This window comes from Stegodyphus dumicola, chromosome 8 (assembly GCF_044657685.1).
Source record: "Stegodyphus dumicola isolate Sdum_Otavi_A_Nest chromosome 8, ASM4465768v1".
In the NCBI taxonomy this organism is placed as follows: Eukaryota; Metazoa; Arthropoda; class Arachnida; order Araneae; family Eresidae; genus Stegodyphus; species Stegodyphus dumicola.
The window spans coordinates 168,710,458-168,735,160 of NC_140775.1; the positions used below are offsets into that span (position 1 = coordinate 168,710,458).

Genomic DNA, 24,703 nt, shown 5'->3' on the forward strand with positions numbered 1-24,703 from the left:
TGTTTTGCAAAGAGGTTTTTAGCTTCTGAAAGAAAATCTCTTTCTTTCAATGCGAATTTCTGAGGTTATCAAATTTTTGAGAAAAATATTTCATAACATATAAAAATATGCTTGAGGGCTATGTTCCTGGGAATCTTTTAGCAGAAAGTATGCAAGAAACCAATTCGTACATGCACAATAAATATATAAATTCGAACATGCACAATATATATATATATGCCAGTTTCCCTTAGAAAGTCCTCCACGAAGTCATCCCTCCTCTTAGGCAGATAGCCCTCGAGGCTTTGCTATAATCACATACACACATACATATATATACATGGAAAATCACGAAAAACATTTTCTCGGATAATTTAACAATAGGTGCGAGTTACAAGTTTATGAAAATAGATCGCAAAGATTCTGGGAAGACTGCATTCACTACCAGCCAAGAACTTTGGCAATTTATACAAATAACTTTCGAACTACCCAACATTCAAGCGGCATTTGAATGTCCAACTGAGACAGTTTTGAAAAGCTTGTCATATAAAGCTTGTCTCTACTATTTTGATGACATTATTATAATCGGATACACTTTAGAGAAATATTTGAGAAACATCAAAAATGTACTATAGAAACTCACAGAAGATAACTAAAAGCTCCTTCTTTCGACATTGTAAAATATTCCGCCGAAAGGTTAGTTATCTTGGACGTATTATCTCCGCCGAATGTGTATTCACAGGTCCTAAGACTGGTGTCACTTTCAAGATGTTAGAAGTTAAGAAGTTAATCACTAGTGATGACATATTACAGATTTTACTTTTTTTTTAAACGCAAGGCCTGATAGAAGCAAAACTAAAACTTTCATGGGCCTGTGAGAAGGTAGAAGCATTTAAAGCAACGGTCTTGAATAATTTAAAAATAATTTTAAATGGCCCACTAATACGTTTACTCTAAATTAATTACATTATTGTGAAAATATCTAATGCGGACACCACATGACTTCCTTGTAAGGAATATTAAATTATACGTATTTGTAGCTGCATTTCATTTATACTTTTTTCTTCGTACAAGGAAGTAAAAAACGTGAGCAACGCTCTAGAAAATAAAAAAAATGGAGCTTATTAGTATACACTGCGATATAAAACTTATGGAAAGGTTTGGAGATGCAAAGTTGATTAACTTTTTTTCGTGTTTTTTGAAAGATTGTAGAGTTGCGCGCCTCCAACCTGCACGCAACCAAGAGGTGACAGTTGAAACTGGAAAATAGACAGAGTCTTGCTAAGGGTTTAAGTCCCTTTTCATTCAACTTAAGAAATTACAATTGCGTGCTCTTGACGCTCACAAACTACGCCGACCCGGCGGTAAAATAAAAATAAGAACCTGAAAAGAAATAATAACAAGTCTCTAACTACGAGGCTCTCTAAAAGTAATTAACCTCACCGCGTTTTACAATACCGCTGCTAATTCAGCAAACTTTGAATATCACGTTGAACAATTAACAATTCTCCGAGGCAAGCACACTGGCCGAAACGCGGGGTTCTTCAATTTATGGCTAACTACCTCCGCGCTCGTGAAGTAAGAACAGCACACCTCGAACTCGTTTCCTTTCTATTTAACTCAGAATACTTCCGCTGATAATTTGAATCCTTGCGCGTTCTACTAAAATTTACATACTCTGGCATTGGCAGTTCCAGGGAAAAGTAAGGCTTGACAGGAAAGATAGTTTAAACTTAAAATAAATGTTAGTTAAAATAAATATAAACCCTACAAGATAATTTTTTTAAAGGGGGACACTAGCCATTTTTAGGCTTTCGTCATTACTCGTCATTTTTAGGCTCGTCATTTACATACTCATTTCGTAACATACTCATCGTCATATACAAATATACTCATCGTCATATACAACTCATACATACTCATCGTTACATACATACTCATCGTCATATACAAATTTACATGCCAGAGTATGTAAATTTAGTGGTGGTCATTATATATTATGGAGGCATCTAATAGGCAGCCACCTATGATAGAGAGACAATTTACATTCATACCTTCTAGGGGATTCGAACCCGAGCCCTTAATTATCGTAATTATCGCAGTCGGCTTCCTTAACCACTATACCGTCTCAAAAATAAATAAATAGCCTCAGCTACGAACTGTCTGCTACCGTTTTCTTGCATTCCTGCCTTAACCCGTCACTTTAGACCCTACATTCCTATACAAAAAATGCATGTTTTAGTACGCTCCAATGAACCCCTCCAAGTTTGTCCCATGATCTATAAAACACCCTGTATATTTTGACAAATATATAGTAAGCAAAATTTTAAATTTTGCCCAAAAAATTTTTGCCTTGTTAAAAAACTTTCGGTCCTTCAGATGCTCTCAGACTGTAAATTCGGCTCCCATGCAATTTGAATTTATGACTACTGATTTAGAGCTCTGAACATATGCTTCTGTATTAGCTTGTCCGAGTTCAGACAACACTTGCGATCTTCTTACTCATGCACGAAATGACTGTTTAGAATAATCACTAAAGGAAGAAACTGACAGTTTATTGTAATTAACAAAATCATACAAATCAAACAAAACATCAAAATAGAACACGAGATATGAGCAAAAATGTTTCTCACGGACCTTGGGAGCAATTATTTTTAACTTAAAATCTTAGAGATTTACTGAGAGTTTCAGGAAAACGCATTTTCGATGCTCTAGAACCGATTTTTCCAGACGCTTCCAGATACCCGTGCAACACAATATCAATGCTGGTTTGAGAGTAAGGATGAGTCATTTATTTTATCAATTCTGATTTGACTTTGACTGCTTCAGAAAAACTGCTGTTCAAAGTCTTGGCTGAATCGCGTTTTAGACGTTATTCCGTAAAATATATCAATAATTAGAGACATTTTTGGTGCACTAAGAAAGATCTCCCCAATATCTATCTACTTTAACCTTGAGATAATTAGAGCTATTTATTGCGCTAAACGATTTTACTTAACTGCAATAAATTGTCGGTTTCTTCCAGCTTCTCTGGAGTGATTTATTTGAAAAGACATATCTACACACCAGTAGCTCGTAATATTAATAATTGAACACTGGCCACGATTATTGTCTCTGCTAATCGAGCCTTTCATATTTTTCATCCGGTTGCTACGCCTGAACGAACGGAAGTGAAGTCAAGACGAAAATAAATCGGGGGGAGGGGAAAGTGGAATCACGAACCAACTGAAACCGAAATGATGAGCGCATTTTGTAATACTCCTTTTGTTTTAAACATTTTGGAAACAATTTAGTACTATTAAAATACTTTTGCTTCTGTCTTGATATAGAGATAAATTTATTCCAATAATAAAATTTATCGAGCTCAATTCCTTTTCGTTTAATGAAGGCCATTGAAAAAAATCTTTCCAAGGCTCTGAAGAAGAACAAATGTAAGGTTTATCTACCCAGATTTGTTTTTAGTTTTTCCCCTAGTGTGCTGGCAGACATTAGCAGATAGCCGGAGCGCTTGAAGAGTTTATCTATTGTATTAAAATAATATTAAGACCATTTAAGAACTCTATTATAGAAGTCTTACTTCACGAAAACACCTAATAAAATTAGCAACGCAATTGCCTTGTGTCTGGCGTAGATTTATTTAATAACTCAATTGATTTCCAGGGCAAACAAGTACAGGTCCCTCCTCATCAGCAGCAAAGAAATCTGAAAGACTGGAAAGCAGTGGAAGCAACGACCGTATTTATACCTTACGGCAGTAAAGCGAACAAGTAGGTAGTGCCATCTGTCGATAAAAATAGTAAAGAAATTCAAAAATTAAGCTAATAGAATTTAAAAGTGTTGATTAGATATTGGACTTAAATTCATTAACTAACCAAGATAAATCTTAGTGAATGCGAAAAGCTTTCAGAAAATTCAATTCGCCAGTTAAAGATGCTTTTTGAATAATTTTTGCAGACCAGAAGTCAGAATCATGATTAAATTTCCAACTATCATTAGCTACAAAGTCTTGTTAATTTCGCCTTTTCGGGCATAAGATCTGTGTTCCTTGATACGAAACTTTAATGATTTTTTTAGTTTGGACGATATATCTCAAATCACACTGACACGATATGCTATAAACTCCCCAAGAATTAAAGTCGGAAATGAAATCTTTGTTAAGTCCCTCTGAAGCCAGATGGCGCCGCCATCGTTACTGTTTACAAAAAGAATTGTAATTACTTAAGAGTTGGCTTCAATGGCGAAGCAGAGAGTGATTGTGGGAGCCTGAGCGTCTCTCAAAAATTAGTATAATAAAGATATGTTACAGACTAGTTTGTTAATTAGTTTAATTAAGAGTTACAGTCCATTTAAAATTCGCCGGACCATTTGAGTGGTCCAGTAGAGACGCAGAGATATCAGCTAAGTAAATAATCTAGTGTAAAACAGTGAGTTTGCCATTTTGTTTCTATGGAATTTGTGTTTGTGAATTATAGCCAGTTGCTGAAAGAAAGGGGTAAGTAAAAACCCCTTGACACTCTATTCATTATTAACTGTTGCATTTAGTAAATTCTGAATTAAGTTTGTGTGATAATTTGTTACTGATAAGTGTAGCGAAAATGGCTACGAAACTGAAAGATGTTCTCACTAAAAAGAGAACTCAAAAAACTATCTTATCGAAGTTGCAAAAGAAATTTTGTGAGCCAGATTTAAGTGTTAGTGATTTAGAATTGTTAAAAACTAAATTTAACAATCTGCAAAATGAATTGGATAATATTTTTGATTCTATTATCAAATTAAGTAGTGAAGAAAATATCGAAAAAATCTTCAGTGAGCAAGAGGAAATCAACAGTAGTATTATTGATATAGAATTTGAACTAAATAATAGATTGTCGAACGTTGTTAAAGAAAATAAAGTAGAAAATGCAGTAATTTCTGAAAATACTGTTGTGCGTTTACCTAAGATTTCGTTACCGACATTTTCAGGAGAAATGCATTCTTGGCTTTCCTTTAAGGATATTTTTAAAGCAAGTATTGATCAAAACCCAAATTTATCAGATGCTGTAAAATAGCAATATTTGAAATCAGCGCTTAAAGGAGATGCCTTTAAAATTATCCAAACGATAGCTATAACGGATAATAATTATAAGTTAGTGTGGTCTCTCCTTGAAGAAAGATACTCGAATCCTAGAGAACAAGTGTATGCTCATCTTAAAAGATTTATGAGAATTCCCGTTATTCAAAACGAGTCAGCTTCTGCGATTCTAAATTTAATTGATGTTACAAGTGAAGTTGTAAGATCGTTAGAATGTTTAGAACAAAAGTTAGATGGGGTTTCATCCGCTATATTTGCTTTTATTCTTAGCCAGAAACTTGATCAGAATACTAAGTTATGGTGGGAAAGGAACTTAAAGAAAGAAAAAATACCGAACATTACAGAGTTATTAGAATTTCTAAAGGATCACGCGAGGACATTAAACGCTTCTAGAATTCCAGTAATGTCTAAATCAAAAGTTTCAGTAAGTCAACTAAAGGTTTCTTCAATGGTTTCATGTGTGACTGAGAAACGTGCTAGAATTTGTAAACTGTGTAATGTGGAACATAAATTATTTAAATGCCCTAAATTTAAAAAATCCAGCTTAAAGGATAGAGTCGAGTATGTTAAAAAGCACAACTTATGTTTCTGCTGTTTTGGAAATCATGGAGTGAGATATTGCCCTTCAAATTACTTTTGTAGGCTATGCAGAAAAAAGCACAATTCGTTGTTGTGTTATGAGAGAGAAAAAGTTTCGATTTCCCAAAACAGAGACAGTTGCGAAATCGCGTCTCCGTCGTATCAAAAGTACGACGCCAGTATGTCTACGGAAGTAGCGAAACTGAACTGTCACGCAAAGCCATTTATAAATAAGGATAGCGAGTGTTTTATGACAGCTAATGTAAATAAAAATTTTAATGCAGTCAATAAAGTCCTACTATCGACAGCGATTGTTTATATTAAGGGAAATGGAGGAGAAATATTTCCAGCCAGAACTTTGCTTGACAGTGGAAGTATGATTCATCTTTGTTCATCGGAATTAGCTGAAAAGCTTCATTTGCAAAGAGAAAATGTAAACGTATCAGTAGGATGTTATTATTTAAATCAAAAATTAGTGCGGTTATTTTAAATAGAAGAAACACATACAGTCGTAAACTAGATTTTTTCGTAATTCCGAAAATTAGTCATTTGATGCCTTCTAGACAAATTGATGTCTGTGATATTGAAATTCCACAAGGAGTTACGTTAGCTGATCCAGACTTTCACAAACCGGGTAAAATTCAGTTACCTCTAGGGTCTGAAATATTTTTCCATTTTGATAAGATCCGGGCAAATTTATGTACCAAATACAAATTTAGTGTTACAAATCTCAGCAATTGGGTATTTGGTAGGCGGTAGCATTGAAGATTTACCACATGAGAAACAATTAATGCATTGTGGGTTAATTTATGACAATGTCGAAGCACAGTTGAAGAAGTTTTTTGATTTGGAATCAATTGGTATTAGAGATGATCCCAATTCTTACGATGAAGATAAAGCATTAGAGATATTCAACAAAACTGTTAGTTTCATAGATGGTCGGTATATTGTTAGCCTGCCTTGGAAGAAAAGTTGGGAACATCTAGGCGACAATTTTGGTGTCGTAGAAAAAAGAATAAAGATCCTGAAGAGGAAAATGCAGCATGATAATGCATTATACTTAAAATATAGAGAAACTTTAGAAGAGTACATAAATCAAGGGATAATAGAAAGAGTACTAGTTTCTACGAAATCAGTAAACAAGCCAGGTTTTTATATGCCGCATCAGGCAGTTTATAGAGAAGAAAGCATTACGACAAAAATGCGTATTGTATTTGATTTGAGCTCACATGAAATAGGTAGTTTGTCCCTAAATGATTGTTTGTGGCCAGGTATTAATCTGAATCAAAATATATTTCACTTGCTGATATATTTTAGACTTAATAGAGTTGCAATCTTAGGAGATATCGAAAAGGCATCTTTACAGATCGTGTTAGCTGAGAAAGATCGAGATGCAGTTAGATTTTTATTTGTTAAGAATATTGATACACCTTTGCAGAATACCGAGGATCAGCTAGAGGTGTATAGATTTAAGCGTGTGCTCTTTGGTGTTAATTCCAGTCTTTTTTGTTAGCGGCAACTATAAAGTTGCATATCCAAAAGTACAGAAATGTGTATCCCGATACCTTTCAAATTCTTGATACATGTATGTATGTTGATGATCTTGTTACAGGAGCAGATGATGTATCAGAAGCCTTAAAAACTTCAAGGGAAGCAAAGGAAATTATACGAGGAGCTGGGACGAATCTACGCAAATGGGTGACGAATGATTATCGTTTAGCTAAAAAATGGGAAGAAGAAAACTTCGACATTCATCACCTAAGCTCACATGAAAGGATACTGAAGGTATTAGGAATTCAATGGAACATTCAGGAAGATAGTTTGAGTATAGAGACTTCTTGTTTGACGGAAATTTCGAGGAGAAAGAAAAGTACCAAACGCTTCATCCTCCAAACGGCTGGAAAAATATATGATCCTCTTGGACTCATCACACCATTCACTTGTTAGAATACAACTTTTACTACAAAAGCTATGGTTACGTAAATTACCATGGGATGAAGAGCTTCCTTCTGATTTGAACGACGAGTGGTCTCAGTGGTGTAGCGAGCTTTCAGAACTTAGTAACATTAGTGTTCCAAGATTTGTTTTGGATTCATGTGATGAAAATATAGATATCCATGTTTTTTCTGACTCAATTCAAAAGCTGTATGGTGCAGCCGTTTACGTAAAAGTACAGAATCGAGGAAAATTTTCTGTGAATTTGCTGGCTTCCAAGAGCAGAGTTTCACCTGTCAAAAAAGTTTCCTTGCCTCGACTTGAATTGCTGGGTGCACTGATTGCTGCAAGATTGGGAACGGAAGTTAAAAAAGCTCTAGATCGTAAAGGTTCATCTGATATCTTTTTTTGGAGTGATTCTAAATTCACACTGTATTGGATCAAAGGATCAAGCAGAAGATGGAAGTCTTTCGTTCAAAATCGCGTTGACGAGATTCAGAAGTTGACTAATCCAGATTCGTGGTTTTATTGTTCAACCAAGGACAATCCAGCCGATCTTCTAACGCGTGGAGTTAGTGCCTCTTCTCTAGTGAACAATTCTAAGTGGTGGACGTGTGCAGAATTTTTTACAGAGCCGCATCTTCCCTACAAGTGCTTACAACCAATAGTTCCAGAGGTTGAGAACCTAACACTGAAACAGTGAAAGGGAATCCTTTGTACAAGAAAGCAAAAGTTCTAGTGACATTAATGACATTTCTGAGAGAACTATGTTGATTGACATGAACTGTAACGTTTTAGACGAACTCTTGAATATTAGTAACAATTATTATAGAATGAATAATGTTCTTTCTTATATTTTTAGGTTTATTTGTTATTGCAGGAAAGGTGGATCAAGAAAGGTAGGCCCTCTTCAACTAGATGAGGTAAGAATAGCTGAGGAAACTCTCATTAAACAGGAGCAGAGGGTTCTATTTTGTAAAAAAGACATAACAGGTAAATTAAAAAATTTACATCCCTTTGTTGATCGTAAAGGAATAATTCGTGTTGGTGGCCGTCTTGAAAAGGCTTCTTTACCATTTTCTCAGAAATATCCTGCAATCCTACCAAAATATTCTAAGCTAAGTAAGATTTATTTTTCTAGTGTGCAGAGAAGATTATTACATAATGGTCCCCAAGGATTATTGAATGCAGTACGTTTAAAATTTTGGCCATTAGGGGGTAGAGATTTGGCGCGAAAAACAGTACATCTTTGTGTGACATGCTTTAAATACAAACCGATTTTGTCTTCACAGATTATGGGCAATTTACCATACGAGAGAGTTAATAGATCACCCCCATTTAGTGTTTCAGGTTTGGATCTATGCGGTCCCTTTTATGAGAGTTACAAGCATCAGAGAAAGGGCGTGCTAAATAAAATTTGCATTTGTGTATGTATATGTTTTGTGACACGAGCTATTCATCTTGAGCCTTTGTTTGATTTAACTTCTAGTGCTTTAATTGCCACTCTTAAGCGTTTCATGGCCAGACGTGGCAAATGTGCGAAAATATTCACTGATAATGCCCCTAATTTTGTAGGAGCAAATACTCTGTTGAAGAAATTTTACAATGTAATTAATTTTCCTGATAAACTTTGGCCTCATATTTCACGTCCGAAAGAATAGACTGGAATTTTATACCTCCCAAGTTCCCTCATTTTGGAGGGCTATGGGAAGCCGACGTTTTACATATGAGGAGTTTGAAACTATAATTGTGCAGGTAGAAGGAATACTAAATTCGAGACCGCTTACACCTATTTCCAATGATTTTGATTGTTATGACGTCTTGACCCCAGGTCATTTCTTAATAGGGAGATCAATACAGATGATTCCGGAGCCAATGATAATAGACGTAAATGAAAATCGGTTAAGCCGGTGGCAGAGAACAACGAAAATAGTTCAAATTATTTGGAAGAAATGGTCAAATGACTGTTTAGGAACTCTGCAGCAGAGAAACAAGTGGATGATAGAGAAGGACAATATTTCTGTTAGTACAATGGTACTCGTCAAGGAGGATTATCTGCCAATTTGCAAATGGATATTAGGTCGGGTTATTAAAGTCTATCATGGATCTGAACATAAAATAAGAACGGTTAAAATCAAAACAAAATCAGGAGAATTAAGAGTGATAACAAAGATCGCTGTGCTTCCGATAGAAAACTGAACTGATATTATTGCATATGTATTGTATTGTTATAGTATTGTAATAGCTGTAGTTATAGTAATAGTATTATATTGTTTATAAGTATAATGATTTTGTTTTAAGAATGATTGTATAATTTCTTGAAATTTTGTAATCTCAATCCGGGGAGTGTTAAGTCCCTCTGAAGCCAGATGGCGCTGCCATCGTTACTGTTTACAAAAAGAATGTTAATTACTTACGAGTTGGCTTCAATGGCGAAGCAGAGAGTGATTGTGGGAGCCTGAGCGTCTCTCAAAAATTAGTATAATAAAGATATGTTACAGAGCAGTTTGTTAATTAGTTTAATTAAGAGTTACAGTCCATTTAGAATTCGCCGGACCAATATTTGGATGTAACAATGGATTTTATTGATAGGAGAAAAATGACTTAACAATTGAACTTCTGGAGAATCCGTGCAATTTTACGACTGACAGAAAGACAAAATGGAAGCACAACAAAATTATTAATATTATTTTTAATAGCGGAATGTCGTTTTGATGATAAGCGGAAAATCTTTTAAAGGCTTTATCAATGACCACGGTTTATAATCATCTTTTTTTTTCAATGGAGGGCACTAGCCTATAATGGCATTAAAAAATCCTCGGTCAATGGCAACTAATATTAAATAATTAAGTTCATCAGCTAGCAAAGGTTCTGAAGACAGGGGACGCGGAATACGTAATAGTAAACAGATTCCATTTTTCGCTTAGCCGGGTTACATGACTTAGCATGGGACTGTAAACAAACAGAAAAGGATTTACGGTAAACAGTAGTGCTGAAATCAGATTCATTGCGAATGATAAGAATATCAAAATAGAAGATTATTTAGAAGAGGAAATATATGATCCAGAAAAAAAACTGAAATTCTTATGACGCAATACGAATAAATGTATCGGGAGCTTGATTTAGTAAGAAAAAATATTTTATAATTTTTATTTGATAATTCTAACTCTTCTTAAGATGAATTTGATAGAAAGTGCGATGGGCGTGATATATGTAATTGAAAGGTATATGCAAAATCGAAGTAAAGCTCAAAATGGAAAATAGTACTTATTTGGGTAAAAACAGTATTTTCCATGACATAGGTGCAAAATCTAAACTTTAAACTTACTGAAACTGAATCAAGCAGTGGTTCAGGTTCTATAGTCAATTTTAATAAATTTATAACGATTCAGATATTCCACGCGAGGATGAAATGCAGTATTTTCTCAAGCCACAGTTGAAAGTTTATGTATGAGAGGTATCCTGAGTCCATTCCTCTCTTCCTCCGCTTTAACTTAAAACTGTCTTCAGACAGTTCAAGCTTAATTTTGAGTAATTTATTGAATTTAAATGATACAGAGCCAAACAGTACGACATAGACATAAAGTGAGACTTGAGATACTGGAGACCCCTTAAATATGCTTTTATGCTATATCCTTATTTAATCCTGCCTCAGAAAAGTATTAGGGTGAGGGAGCGAAACATAGGTTTAAATAGAACTAATCGAAGCGTAGAATAAATTGATTGCTATGATTTTTTTAAGTCAGTAAATTGAGGATGAAGAGAAGATATCAAAAGTGAAACATAGTTTCTGTCTTCGAAGATCAAGTCAGAAAGAAAGCGTTCGATAACTGCTTATTGTGAAGGGAAGCCCTCGCATTTTTCATTCCAAGTTCCAGTTTGCATTTGGAATTGCGGCATCGCACGTTGACTATAAATAGTCTGGTTTTAGGACTTGCTGCCGTCTTACCCTTGGACTCTTTAAACGTTTACCCTCTGAGAAGCTAGCGTGTATGCTGACTGCAAGACATGTCTGGCGACCTGTTTTTCACGGCGACAATTTTCATTAGCAAGTGTTCGCGCTTCTTTGGGCTGTAGGGTTTCTCACTTTCTAAATGCTGATTTATAATTAAACGTGAAGAATCTTAAGAACTGCTAAGCGAATAATCGCTCAAGTTCGTGTGACAAGAAACAACAAGATGGAAGGGTAAATAACCCTTTATTATTCAAATAAGATTTAACAGAACTTCGTCTTGGAGTGTACAATAAAAGCCGACGCTTGGGCTTGAACTTAAAAGGCTAAGAAATAAACTAAAACTAATCTAAACTAAAGAGATATAGCCGAAGCTATCAAGATTCCAACCGAGTTGGCCCCTTAACGCTAATTGACTGCGAAGTTATCAAAGGCCTGAGTACGGCCGAGTGTAATAACAGCTTTGAGAGAGAGTAGCCAACAAGGCGGACGCGCACGAATCAGAGTTTCTGATTCTCTCTCACTCAGCAAGTAGAACTTCGCGGTTAAACTCCGCTCTTCCTCATTATGTATTCAGACGTGATTCTAAAACTACGTTCTGGCCGGAAGTAGTAAGTTGAAGTTAAGAATTTGATAGGAAAGGAGTTTATCTCAAAATTTAACTGTTAATAAAATTAACATAATCCTTAAGTGTTATCTTGTAATATCTTTCCTGTGAGCGTCTTTCATATTTGTCCATCAAGAGGTTATTTTTTGTCGTCGAACGCCCTGCTAGATGAAGAACAGTTCGTAAATTCAGAACTGAATTCAGAGGCTTATGCCATTTTTGCTTCGAGTCACGAAGTTGACCAAGCAGTGCATATTTCGGTAAAAAATTGCTAGACATTTTTCATTCCTGCCAAATCCTGTGAAATTTCATAAACCTTATGGCTAAAATTAACTAATGACTCTTTTCATGATTTACTTGTACTGTTTAGACGTCTAGACAATATAGTGGTTGATACCGGAGGTTCGAATCCCAGAAAAGTCATGTACGTCCCTTCATAGGAGGCAATACTGGTCCTCTGTTAGGTGCCTCCAAACTAAAGCGGCTGCCACTTAGGAGTGGCCAGTGTCGAATAGGCACGTGCCCGCCATTAGATTAAAAAAATAAACTTTCTACTGTTTACTGTTCTTCAACGAAGAATTCGCGAGTGTCGTTATGTAATTGGTGTTCATGTGAATTTCTTTGTGATTGAATATGTATCTAAATTTCCATTGCAACCTTTCCATGTTCCACGCAACCATGTTCTGAAAAAATGTATGACTCAGATGTAGATATTATATTTTTCTTTTTGGCAGTATTACATGGGTAAGTCAAGGTTTATCTTTTATCCAGTTGTGGGCTATTAAAGCACACCAAAATCAAATCTTAATATTTGGATTACTGCATACTACGCAACCACGAGCGTTGGGCTATTTCAAAAAATAATAATAATAATAATAATAATAATAATAATAAAATAACTTAAATCCTTATCTGTATCTAATACATATTTTTCTAATACTAATGGAATATAGCACTTTCGCACTTTTCGAATATAGCACTAGCATGAAATACGAGGTGTGACACGGAGAAAACGAGACTAAATGTGTAGCTTGAAAGCAGAGTCAAGCTGGCAACAACTGTTTTGGTGACTTGTTGCCACACATCTTTTCTCTCCATGCGGCCAGTTTCAACATAACCAACCATGCCAGTGGGGAGTACTGCGTCATTGAGTGAACATGTGCAACTGCATTCTGCCGGGAAAATGTTTAATGTAAATTTAAGAAATCAGCCACGGAGGAAACATTTCAAATGTTAGTCGAAGCTTATAGTGATGAAACTGTCTCATGCACGTGTGTGGGAATGGCAAAAGCGGTTTTTAGGAGGAAGGAACAGTGTGGAAGATGCACGTTCACGCGCCCAGCATGTTCATCATGATCGAATGGGTTCTCAGTGATCAGACTATTAATCAATACTACTATATTGACGTACTAAAAAGAAAAAATTGGGGGAAAAAGGGCCACAGTTGTGGAGTGATGGATATTGCACGAGGACAATGCACCTGCTCACACGGCCCTATCTGTCAAGCAGTTCCTGACCAGCAAAAACATTATTGTGACAGAGCTTCCTCCTTACTCAAATGGTTTGGCTCCATGCGATTTTATTTATTTCATAAAGTTAATTTTTTTTAAAGAGAACCCATTTTACCTCAGCTGAAGTGCTTCGGGCAAAAACGAAGAATCTCCTGAAGGGCCTTTTAAATCCCTCGTTCCAGAACTGTTACCAGCAATGGCAGCACCGAACGCCGAAGTGTGTGAATGCTGAAGGGAACTATTCTGAAGGTAATCATGTCACGGGGAATTGATTCTGTAAGTACAACGATTTATTGGACAGCCTCGTTCTTTTTTATTTCACACTAATTGGCGCGTCCAAGACTCGCCCAAATAAGCAATCAATCAGTATTTTCTTCGTTGCCCCCCCCAAAAAATGGGTGTGACTCATAATCATGTAGAGTCGCACTGAAAATGGCATTTGATGATAAAAGAAATACATAAAAATCTTCCATACATTGTAGATAAAAATATGTAAAAAATTATAAGCTATGATTTAAAATTCATAAAGTCCTTAACGAATTAAGAGGAGAAAATTAGTTTATCATATAATTTAACAGGAACAAAGAGTTGCATATCTCTATTTATAAAATTCATCTGAAGTTTTATGTTACGAATAATAAAATATTTTTCCGCTCTATCCACGTTAAAGTCAAGCTTCCGCTGCATCTCAATTAACTATTGAGTAAAATTCTGAGAATTTTATTTTGTTCATTAAACGAAGATGCATGCCAGAAGACGTTTCTACTTTAAATTTTTAAAAAATGTAAATCAGAGTCAACATCACATTTTGGTCCTCCACATTGAGCGTATGTACAAAATGGGAACTCGATTGCTTATCAACTTTTGTCTAAAATTACATAGGAAAGTTTAAACACAGTAAAAATCACAAGCTACTTAAATGAAAGCTTATAAAAGCGCGGCCAGTTAAAAAAAAAAAAAATCAGAAAATTCATTCACTGATATTATTGCGTGTATACAGGTTCTTAATGAATTGAATGCACACAGGTTCAATGATAAGTTGATAAAATTCTTTTTATCAATGAAAGCACTTCACAGTTCTGGAACTTTTCACAAAGATAGTCGTACAGCTCTGCACAGAATCACTATAATCAGTTGTTACACTTCAAAGTACTAAAACCGTTAAACACAACGCAATGCAAAGCTCATTCAAAGAACGAAACTAACCCAGAGATATCTCAGTACTCCAAACTCAGGCTGAACTAACATCTAACAACTTAGGAATTGATGCTCTCGTCGGTCTTATACAGTTTTTTTTTTTTTTTCAGCCGCGAAGTTATTTCTAGTACTGCTGCTTGAAGTTACTTGAAGTCATATGAGGTGGGATACGGTTAGTTTCATACATAGAGTAATTGCAGTTATTCAATTATATTACTCAAAACAGTTATAAAGGGCCCGGACCAAAATGTACCCAAATGGTTGCCAAATTTGGCGGCTTTGGAAATTTCTCGCCAAATTTAACAACAAAAATTGGTCACCAAAACAGTTACCAGCTTGCATATACCTCTCCAAATTAGAGAGAGAGAGAGCCATTTACTGAATGTTAAATAGACTTGCCCCTGTATCCTTATTTTTCCGGCAAAGCATCAATTCTATCGGTTTTTCATGTTACAGAAAAATGCAACAATTTCATATATAACTTCACTAAAGTTATCTACTGTGTACAAAATTCGTAACAATATTTTTTATTATTATTATTCTTATTTTAAACGAGAGTGAAGAGTTTGCTTTATAACGTTTCAAAATTTCAAATACTTAAGTCAGATACACTCTGGAGTAAGAATTTTACAGTCCCATAAAGGAACATAAAATATATAAACTTGCGAAGACACTTGAAAATGAAGCAGGAGATTTCATTGCAAATTATTGTAAACGTTAATTAAGCCTGTTGTTTTTGAGATTAATAAAGAGTGGCGGAGGCAAGAACAGCGTGACGTAATGAAATTATAACCCTGCAAAAGGAAGAAGCCATCCATCCCCTCTTCTGTTTCATATTCTATCACACTTTTTTAATGTTAAAAAACTGGGAATTAAATATCTGTTCTTTATTCTTGCTTTAAAAGAGGGCGAAAAATTTGTTTCATAATCTAAAGTCATTTCCAAACTTTCTAACAGATACATATTTAGATGTCGAAACTATATGGTTATAGAAATTATATTAATATTGTTACGAAATGTACAGGTGCGGTAAGATAGCTTCCCCGCAAAGCAGTTTTAGTGTTGCCATAAAATGACAAGGGAAGGTGGGGTTGACACATTTGGCGAGAAATCACCCATTTTGTGATATTTGGCGGCAAAATTGGCAATATGCCATGGACGGATGGAGAACCTTCTGGAACGAATTCTCACCGGTTTAGCCCAGAATGTTCTCGAACACAAGCGAAAGCTATATAAACCCTGCTGGTCCGCAGTCAGTTAGAGTGTGCTTCATCAATCATTGTGCGAGTGTCTCGAAGTCTAGGTGGTCGTCGAGTGCATCGAGAGAGTCTTTTAGTGCATCGTCGAGTTTTGTCTTAGACTGTGCTGAGCCGAGAGTTATACTCTTGTATATCGTCGAGTGCATCGCGTGGAAAGTCTCGGGAGTACGTGGAGTTCCGAGAACGACCAAACAGAGTCGGAAGCTGTACTCTGATGCTTCGCAGTGAAGCTATCTCCACCGTCATTGCCTGACAGTGTGAAGGCTGTGTCGCTGATTGTTCCAGCATGTTTATAGTAGATTTTCGACGACTGTAAAAAGTGTTATTGGAGCTGTCCTGATTAATATTGGCTAAATAAAGTGTGGTTCGATACTTCATCAAGTGTCGTCGTTATTCACTCCAAATCTACGAACCCCTCACGAACGTGAGGGAAGAAAAAAAAACGTAACAATATTATAGACGTCATACAGTCGAAAGAAAATCGAGCCATTTTCGAAAAATTGCCAAAAGGTCAGAAATGACACTAAAAATGTGATACAAATTTTATTGAAAAGACTTTTGTTTTCTCAATCTGATGGTGAAAACTATAAATTTCTGAGATTTTTAGTTTGTTCGTTAAACAGAATATATCCGAAACCTAGTTTTAAAATTAAATTTCAAAAGTCTGAAAAATATTTTGAAATAGTCACTTCACTACGTTGCAGTATCATACACGAACAAAATTTGAACACGATAGGTTATTAGGAATCAATCAGAAACTTTTGACTATGCAATGAATACGTGTAAACTTAGAAGCTTATAAAAGAGATTCTTATTATTTTGGGCTTTGTGAATTCGAGCTTAAGATTCATGAGCATTCATATTAAAATTGTAATGGGTATTGGATAAGTTTTGTTCTATTATAAGTAAAGCAAAAAACTTAAATAAACATAATAAACAAAAAAGAAACTCTTCAAAAATGAATTTTGACTAATGACGCAGCTTTAAGTAATCGAATTTGCACTAATGAAAATCCTTTTAAAACATGCATGATATTACAGTTACAGCTGCCAACCTTGTGACAGCAAAAATTAAATTTCCGGAAAAAATTCAAACGATATACGAAATGCAAAATTTGAAGAAAAAATTCGTATGTATCTGAAACATAATTAGAAACAAATTCCTGTTAAAGAAAAAGAAAAATTTCATTTTTTTAACATGCTCAAAGTAATTGATCTTGATTTTTTTAGAAGGAATCAGAAAATTCATAACTTATTCTCCTTTCATAATATATTTGAAGGTGAAGATGATCTTAAGAATTTGTGTTATCACAGAAGGGTTGTGTTGGGTCTTATTTGGAAGGGGGAGAACAACTATAAAATACATTGATATCCATCCTTGTTTGTGACGTGTGGTTAATATAACTTTCAGAATTTTCGAGATCCTGTCATGTTTAGGAATTCCATCTACTGCACACATCTTTCATATGAAACTAACCAAAGCATCCATCGTCAGATCGTAAAAAATTCAAATGTCTCACACAGGTGTGTTGTAAATTGTTTCTGCTATTCATTCCATGCTATATGCATTGTTCTCTCAATCTTTGATTGCGAGCAGATATGGGAATTTATCCACACAACATCAAAAATTATTAAAAAAAAGAATTTTCATTTTCTTTTAAATTGTCAACTTTTTCATGACGTAATATTTTCCTTTTCAATAGGAAATTTCGAATACTGTAGTTACATATAATTTGAAAATATTGTCAAGCAGATGTAAAAAATTCTTTTTCTTCATTATGTTTCAACTTTTTTAGCAGTACCAAATTGAAAATAAACAAACCTCCATCTTCTTTCTGATTTTTCAAATTATGGTAATATTGATGTTTCCTATATGCATAAAAGACATCTGTATTTACAGAAAGTGGGTGAAAGTTTGCATAAAAGATTTCGACCAGAATATCTAGAATCTTATCGGAACTGTTGCTAATCTATCTTTGAATCTAATCTGTGTCGTGACCGCTAATGATGACTCAAGACTTTAGTAATGTCAAAGAATAAGAACGTCAATATGTTGCCTTCAAGAAGAATTTTCTCGACTTTGATTTAACCGTCTCGGAAGGACAGCCTTACAACTCCTTCATTTCATTAATAAGAGGAAAAATTATCGATGACATTTCTGATTTGCTAAACCGTAAGAGGTTGTGCTGGAGATATCACGGATCATTTTTCATTTTATCAATTTAACATTTTTTTCATAGTTTGTTTTAACATGGCTCAGTAATAAAGACAGCTTAGTTTCCAATCCTATCACTCAATTTAAACATACAGTCGCCCAGACAGTATAGTGGTTACAGGAGCCGATTGCGGTATCGAAGGGCCCGGGTTCTAATCCTGGAGAAGACATGGAGGAAAACTGTCTGTTCCCTCATTGGAAGGTAACGGTGGCCTCTTATTAGGTGCCTCCATAATGAAATGACCTCCATTTCTGACCTTAGTATAGTGGTGAAAGTTTAAAAAAATGGACTAGTGCTCACATTAAAAAACATTATACATGCAGAGTTACAGCTGCTGGAGCAGCTACTTAACCAAAACTTACACGATTATTACAAATCTAATCACATCTAATTTAGGGCTAGTATTGAAACAAACAGAAAATTTATCAATTAAGAAAGCATCAGTTTGGGGAAATATGGTCTGCAGAATGAATTGTTGAAAATATTGTAATTTGCGAATAATATTGCTGGTAATTTACGCATCTCTTAATATCATTTCTCAGGATATCAAACATTCCTGCATACTATTGCTAACTGCTCTTGATCGAGGATCCAGACAAAACACTTTTGATTCTCAGTTGTGCAGGCAAGCATCCACATTTATTCAACTTCAAGTCTGTTCACTGCGACCGCTCAATGACAGAGCGAAACTGACTGTTACAACCGGTTTCTCCTTCTTCTGCTGCTGGGCTCCGAAGGTATAGGACGGTTTTCTGGCGGTCTTCACCCAGGATAACGCGTGCGCCATTTTTGTTCTTTTTCGTTCCTTTTTAGACTGCTACCTCTGTGCTGTATGCAGAGCAATATATTCCTCCTAGTAAAGAAATTGGTACTGAAGATTCAACTAAAATAATCAAGAGACTAACTACTGCCGTAAATTGACGATGTTCTACAATTAAAAAATCCTCGAAAGGACTTAATGTGCACCTGATCCACTTTCCGGATGATATGATTATTCGCCTTGTGTTTCTCCAAAAATATATTGAAATAAGCAGTCAACTCAATTTCCATCGTTATAAAATTTGATTTTTTTATCACGGAACTTTGCTAGACGATGATGAAAGGAGATCTACTTGGATTGGAATATTACGCATTTCTTGTACGAAAGGTTAGGATTTAAAAATGGTAGGACTGAGACTTTCGGCCTCTATACGATCACGACTGATCTTCTTCTGTCTGGCGAATATTTACTTAATTTATGCTGGTACTGATTCAAAATTTAATGATGTCAAGATATAATAAATATTACTTAATTTACATTATTTGAATTTTCATCCTTTGGGGGTAAGTTACTTAAATTTTATATTCCTTTCAGATCCCACATTTCATCCTGCAAATAATAATAGATTAGCTTATTGCGCACCTCATATTTTCTTACATTTTGATGCCGTTCCAAAATTAAAAAAAAATAATAAGTTTAAGAATCTGAATACTTTAAATAATTAAAGAAGCATAATTTTTTCAATTCACGTTGTGAACTTGAGATGAAGTGTGTGATCTATTATTATTTGCTGCACATGTATGTGACTTAAATTAATGAATGATATTTAAATGCATTTTAAGATATATGTAATATACGTATTTAAACCAGAACTAAATTTCAATAATGTAACATTGGATTGTGGTGTATTTGATAAGTATAGTGTGATACTAAGTATCTAAATACAAATTTAAAAAAAAAATGTTTGATCGATTCTTATTGCACTGATTGAGTTCATACATGTGGTAAAATGTGTTGAAGCATATAATAATTGATTAAGAAATTATCAAAACTTTGTTATCCTTACAGTGATAATTGACATAATTATGCATGTTGATAAGTAAATTTATGTATGTTACAAAATTTAGCATTAAGTATTTATGTCAAAAAATTTATGTTTATCTTAATGTATTTGAAATTGAATGTTGTAATGTATAAAAGATAAGTAACACTATAGTTCATCTATGCCAAAATCAAAATTTAAGTCAACTACCATAATGACTACTTCCTTATCATCTGCTCTGCCCACATTTAGTGGTAATATTTCGAAAAATGTCAACTTCTTCTTAGATCAGATAAATAGTGTAGCAGAACTTGAAAAATGGCCCAATGAGAAAAAGCTGATTATTCTAAAAATTAAATGTCGGGATAAAGCTCTAGATTTCTTGGTCAATAACCCAAAAGCAACCAGGGAAAATGAATCTGAAATTTTAGGGAAATTACTAAGAGAGAAATTTGCTGAAGTTGAATCTTTTCAGGTTATTCAGCAAAAATTTTCAAACATATCTCAAAAATGTAACCAGTCTGTCAGAGAATTAGCTGAAAAGATAAACACTGCAGCCACTAAGTACATTAATGAATATTCGGTTCAGTGTAATGTAATATAAAAAAACTCTAGAGAGAGAAGCTATACCGGAAAAGTAAGAATACAAGGGCAAATCCATTTAACATTAATATATTAAATATTTACCTTTGTGTTCTGTATTTACCATTATGTTCTATATTTAGAATTATGTTCTATATTTACTATTATGTATTCGAGTACGAAAGGCACCATATGTCATAATTACATCGCAACTGTACGTAAAAATTGTAAATGTGTCAAAATTCTTCAAAAAAATAATAATGTAAAAATAAATATAGTGCAGTTGGACAATACCCACATTACCAATGGTTAACCCACATTACCAAAGGTTAAACAATGGGTGTCCGGCTGCACTACAACCTGAACCTGTATGGGCTGAGCGACGTTGATCATCGTAGCTAGTCAAAAAATATAGAAAAAAGATGCTCCTTGGAAACATGGGCAACTGTGGCGTCCAGAAATCAAAATATTCGTTCAAATGAACTTTCTGAGGCGGAAGGTGTAAAGTCGTTGAAAGTACTCCCATCGGCTTCGTATTATGGAGTTGGTGAATCGCCGCAAATTATCTTTTATGGCAAAAATATAGGAGACAATTTGTACCCAATTGCATTTCCCGAAAGAAAGGGAAATAGTTGAAGCATTCGAAATGAACACATTTTAATAAAATGATAGAGATGCAGCACATTAGATATGACAGATATGCAGTTAGAGTCTCTGGATATTTAGAAGAATGTCTCGGATCTTCGTCCTAAGATGGCAGTTCTTTATTGCATGTTTTTAAAAGGGACTTAGATTATCGCATGGCTTTCTCGGGTGAATACCCTCTGTCAGATCACATTAAAATGTAATACTTAGGGTAATCCCTTTCCCCACAAACTCAGATATCCGTGGAGCACATGCCTTTGTCGTGGAAGTAGGTGTGAAAAGGGCCATGTCGTGTGATATACTGATTTAGAACGTGGTGATAGTGAAGTGCCTCTTTGTCGATTCTTAGGTAGAATTCTTGAACTTTTCTGCCTTGCGATGCAGAATCCTATTCTTGTTGCTACTTTGAATCGATGAGGGCAATTACGTAAATTTAATATAGGAATTCAACCACAGGACTTTGATCACCTCACTGCTGATGTTAGTCGCAACATTCTCTGCAAATAAGTTAGCCGCCTTGTTGCTGTAGTTCCCAATGTGGGTTTTCAACTTAGTGTGCGGAAATTTGATTCCAGGGTAGGCGCTTTGGATGTTTTGAATTTCTTGAAAAGTTGATTCTTATTGTTTCTGTCCTTCAGGGTATAACTATCTGAAAATATTACCCTTGTCCTGAAATAATTTAGACGTCTTTCTTCACTGCAAATTGTATTGCTGAAAGCTTGGTCTGGTAAACCGAAATTTCTGAAGATAATTTTTCCTCGCTATATTGATTGATTGAATAGTGAAGCTGAGTAGATTATGAAGGCTATTCCTACTTCTACCCATAAATTTTAGAGCCGACCGTATATGCTCTTAGGCAGCCTTGACCATAAGCCGACGATGCTTTCGCGTTGATTGTTAAGTTAAAATACTTTGCATGATGGTAAGCAAGTGGAATGGCCGAAGACTCGTATTTTGAAAAATGGTGCTGCCGTTCAAGTAAAAGCATCTTCTTTCAACTGGAGCACGTTGACGTTTGTAGGTTCCTTTGTCCCAATTAAATGCAGAGGACATATCCCACTAAGAATGCATAAAGAGTAATTAGCTGTCGTTGTATAGCCATTGTAGATATTCAAGAGGAAAAGTCTCTGAATGGTGAAGAGTTTCCTTTTCTTTCTTTCTGTCATGTTGTCCGCCCAGATTGCAACCCCATAATTAACTATACTCGATATTACCCCTCTGTGTCTCCAATTGCTGCCCTGCATGTTTTGAAGTTAAAAGTGTCTTTCTATATTTTAAGTGTATTTTTTAAGTTATTAGCGATTCGAATTGTCCTTTTCTGCGTCTTCAGGAGGTGATAAATAAAGTTAAGTTGTTTATCTATGCGGATATAACAAACTTAAATGAAATGAAATATTACTGCCATAAGGAAAACGAATTCGAACCTATGGAAGGCAGAACAGACACGGTTGAAGATAAGGCTGGAAAAATTGAAAAAAGTCTTTGCTGACTAACACACACACACACACACACACAAAAAAAAAAAAAAAAAAAAAAAAAAGAATTTTTGCTGTCAAATAACAAATCGAAGAAATATTTATGCTATCTGACGACAAATCGGTGACAGAATTTCTGTTGTCGAAAACGAAGTTGACAGCTAAAAGAAATCCATAGTGACGGCAAAAAACAATTCTGACGACTTTAAATTCCTACTTATATCTTAGCGACTACCTCTAAACCTATCTACGTTTGATGAGAAACTCTCCTGAAACATATCCACGTATGATCAGAACTCACCTCTCTATAGTACCAAAATGCAAATAGATGAGATTCCGAAACTATGATCTTTCATTTTACTGCTCTTCGCAGCGGGTATTCTTCAAATTCGGCCCGAAAACCAGAGCGAATACTCTACGATCACTGGATCTCATCTACTATAGCGCTTACAGTTTTGACTCAACAAACAAAAATCTGAAATCTTTCAGATTTTACATTACACCCAAAGGAGCGTGTTTTTAACGTTTTGTGTGTTACCTTTATTTATCATGTTCTTCGTACTTAAACCAAAAAATTCAGTTAAACAGCCATATCGCAAAATATATTTAAAAGATCATATCTTTAGAATTTCCGATATGCAGGCTCGCGCGCTGGAGATAATTCTTTTTTTCTTTTTTTCGTACAGTATTGCTATTGCTCGCTTTGAAGTCGTTGAATTTCTTAATTAAAAACTCATAAATGCTTTACAAAATATGCACTAAATAATAAAACAAAATCCAAATTTAGCCTTCCAGATGCCCATATTTCTGGTGGAGACGTACGTTGTGCAAAATTTGATGGCTTTAGGTGCCGTTGTTTTATCACAGTGAGAGAAAGATACATGCTTTTATGCAGATTCTTCTTATTTAATTTCTTTATAATGTTTAGTCGCAACAATTTCAAAAGTAATTCGCTGTTAGTGAATCGACGCAAAATACCAAAACGAAATTAATAGCCCTTCTGAGCTAACGCTACTTTCGGCTACAGAAAAAAAAAAAAAAAAAAATCTGAAAGCATTCAGATTTTTTATATGCCCAATGGGGCGATTTTTTTAAGGTTTTGTGTGTGACCTTTATTTATTAAATATCATTTTCTTCGCACTTAAACCATAAAATTCAGTTTAAGAGCAATATACATACATATATATCTCATACACAGTCTCTTGCGCTAGAGATAAAAATGTTTTTCGCCCCCCCCGTACAGTGTTGCCATTGCTCGCTTTGAAATCGTTGATTTTGTTAATAAAAAATTCGTTAAAGTCTTACAAAAATATGAAATCGATATTAAAAGAAATTCCAAATTAGGGCTTCCAGATGCCCATATTTGTTGGACGATAACATTATTCAAAATTTGATTCTTCTATGCACCGTTGTCTTATCATTAGGAGAGAAAAATACATTTATGCAGATTCTTCATTATTTAATTTATTTAAATATAACACAGGGCTATAATATTTGGTGGCAACAATTCGGAAAGTGATTCGCCGTTTATAGTGAATAGACGCAAAATGCCAAAACGAAATTTATAGCCCTTATGGGAAAAAGAAAAAAAAAAAAAAAAAAAACGGTATCGTTTGCCACCGAAAGATTTACCTAGAAAACCGTTCTGTGGTCCTCAGTTGATATGCCATACGCGGTAAACCAATCAATCTTAGCATTTGACGTCATTGAGAGAAGACAAGTCTTCAGATTTGCGTGCGTTTTCCCACACGTAATTGCCTTATTCACAAAAATTGCTTACTTCAGAAAGGTACTATGTATCTACTACAAATATCATAGAGATACGCCATTGCTATTGCTTACATCAATCGAAAACAGATGGCGCCACATGCAGGCGCCCCACTTTAATTTCTCT

The 24,703-nt window shown here is 34.9% G+C and overlaps 1 protein-coding gene across 2 annotated transcripts in view; it reads left to right on the forward strand.

Annotated features, from left to right (window-relative positions):
• Nucleotides 1–5,995: 5,995 nt before the first annotated feature.
• The window catches only part of LOC146996031 (uncharacterized), a 114,561-nt gene continuing 95,853 nt past the window's right edge, over nucleotides 5,996–24,703 (forward strand). The window contains exon 1 of one of the 2 annotated variants that reach the window (XM_085822722.1): nucleotides 5,996–8,557. In XM_085822722.1, coding sequence (XP_085678848.1) covers nucleotides 7,539–8,267 — 729 coding nt within the window. In that variant the 5' untranslated portion in view covers nucleotides 5,996–7,538 and the 3' untranslated portion in view covers nucleotides 8,268–8,557. The remainder of the gene's footprint in view (nucleotides 8,558–24,703) is intronic. The other variant, XM_085822723.1, reaches the window with a different exon arrangement.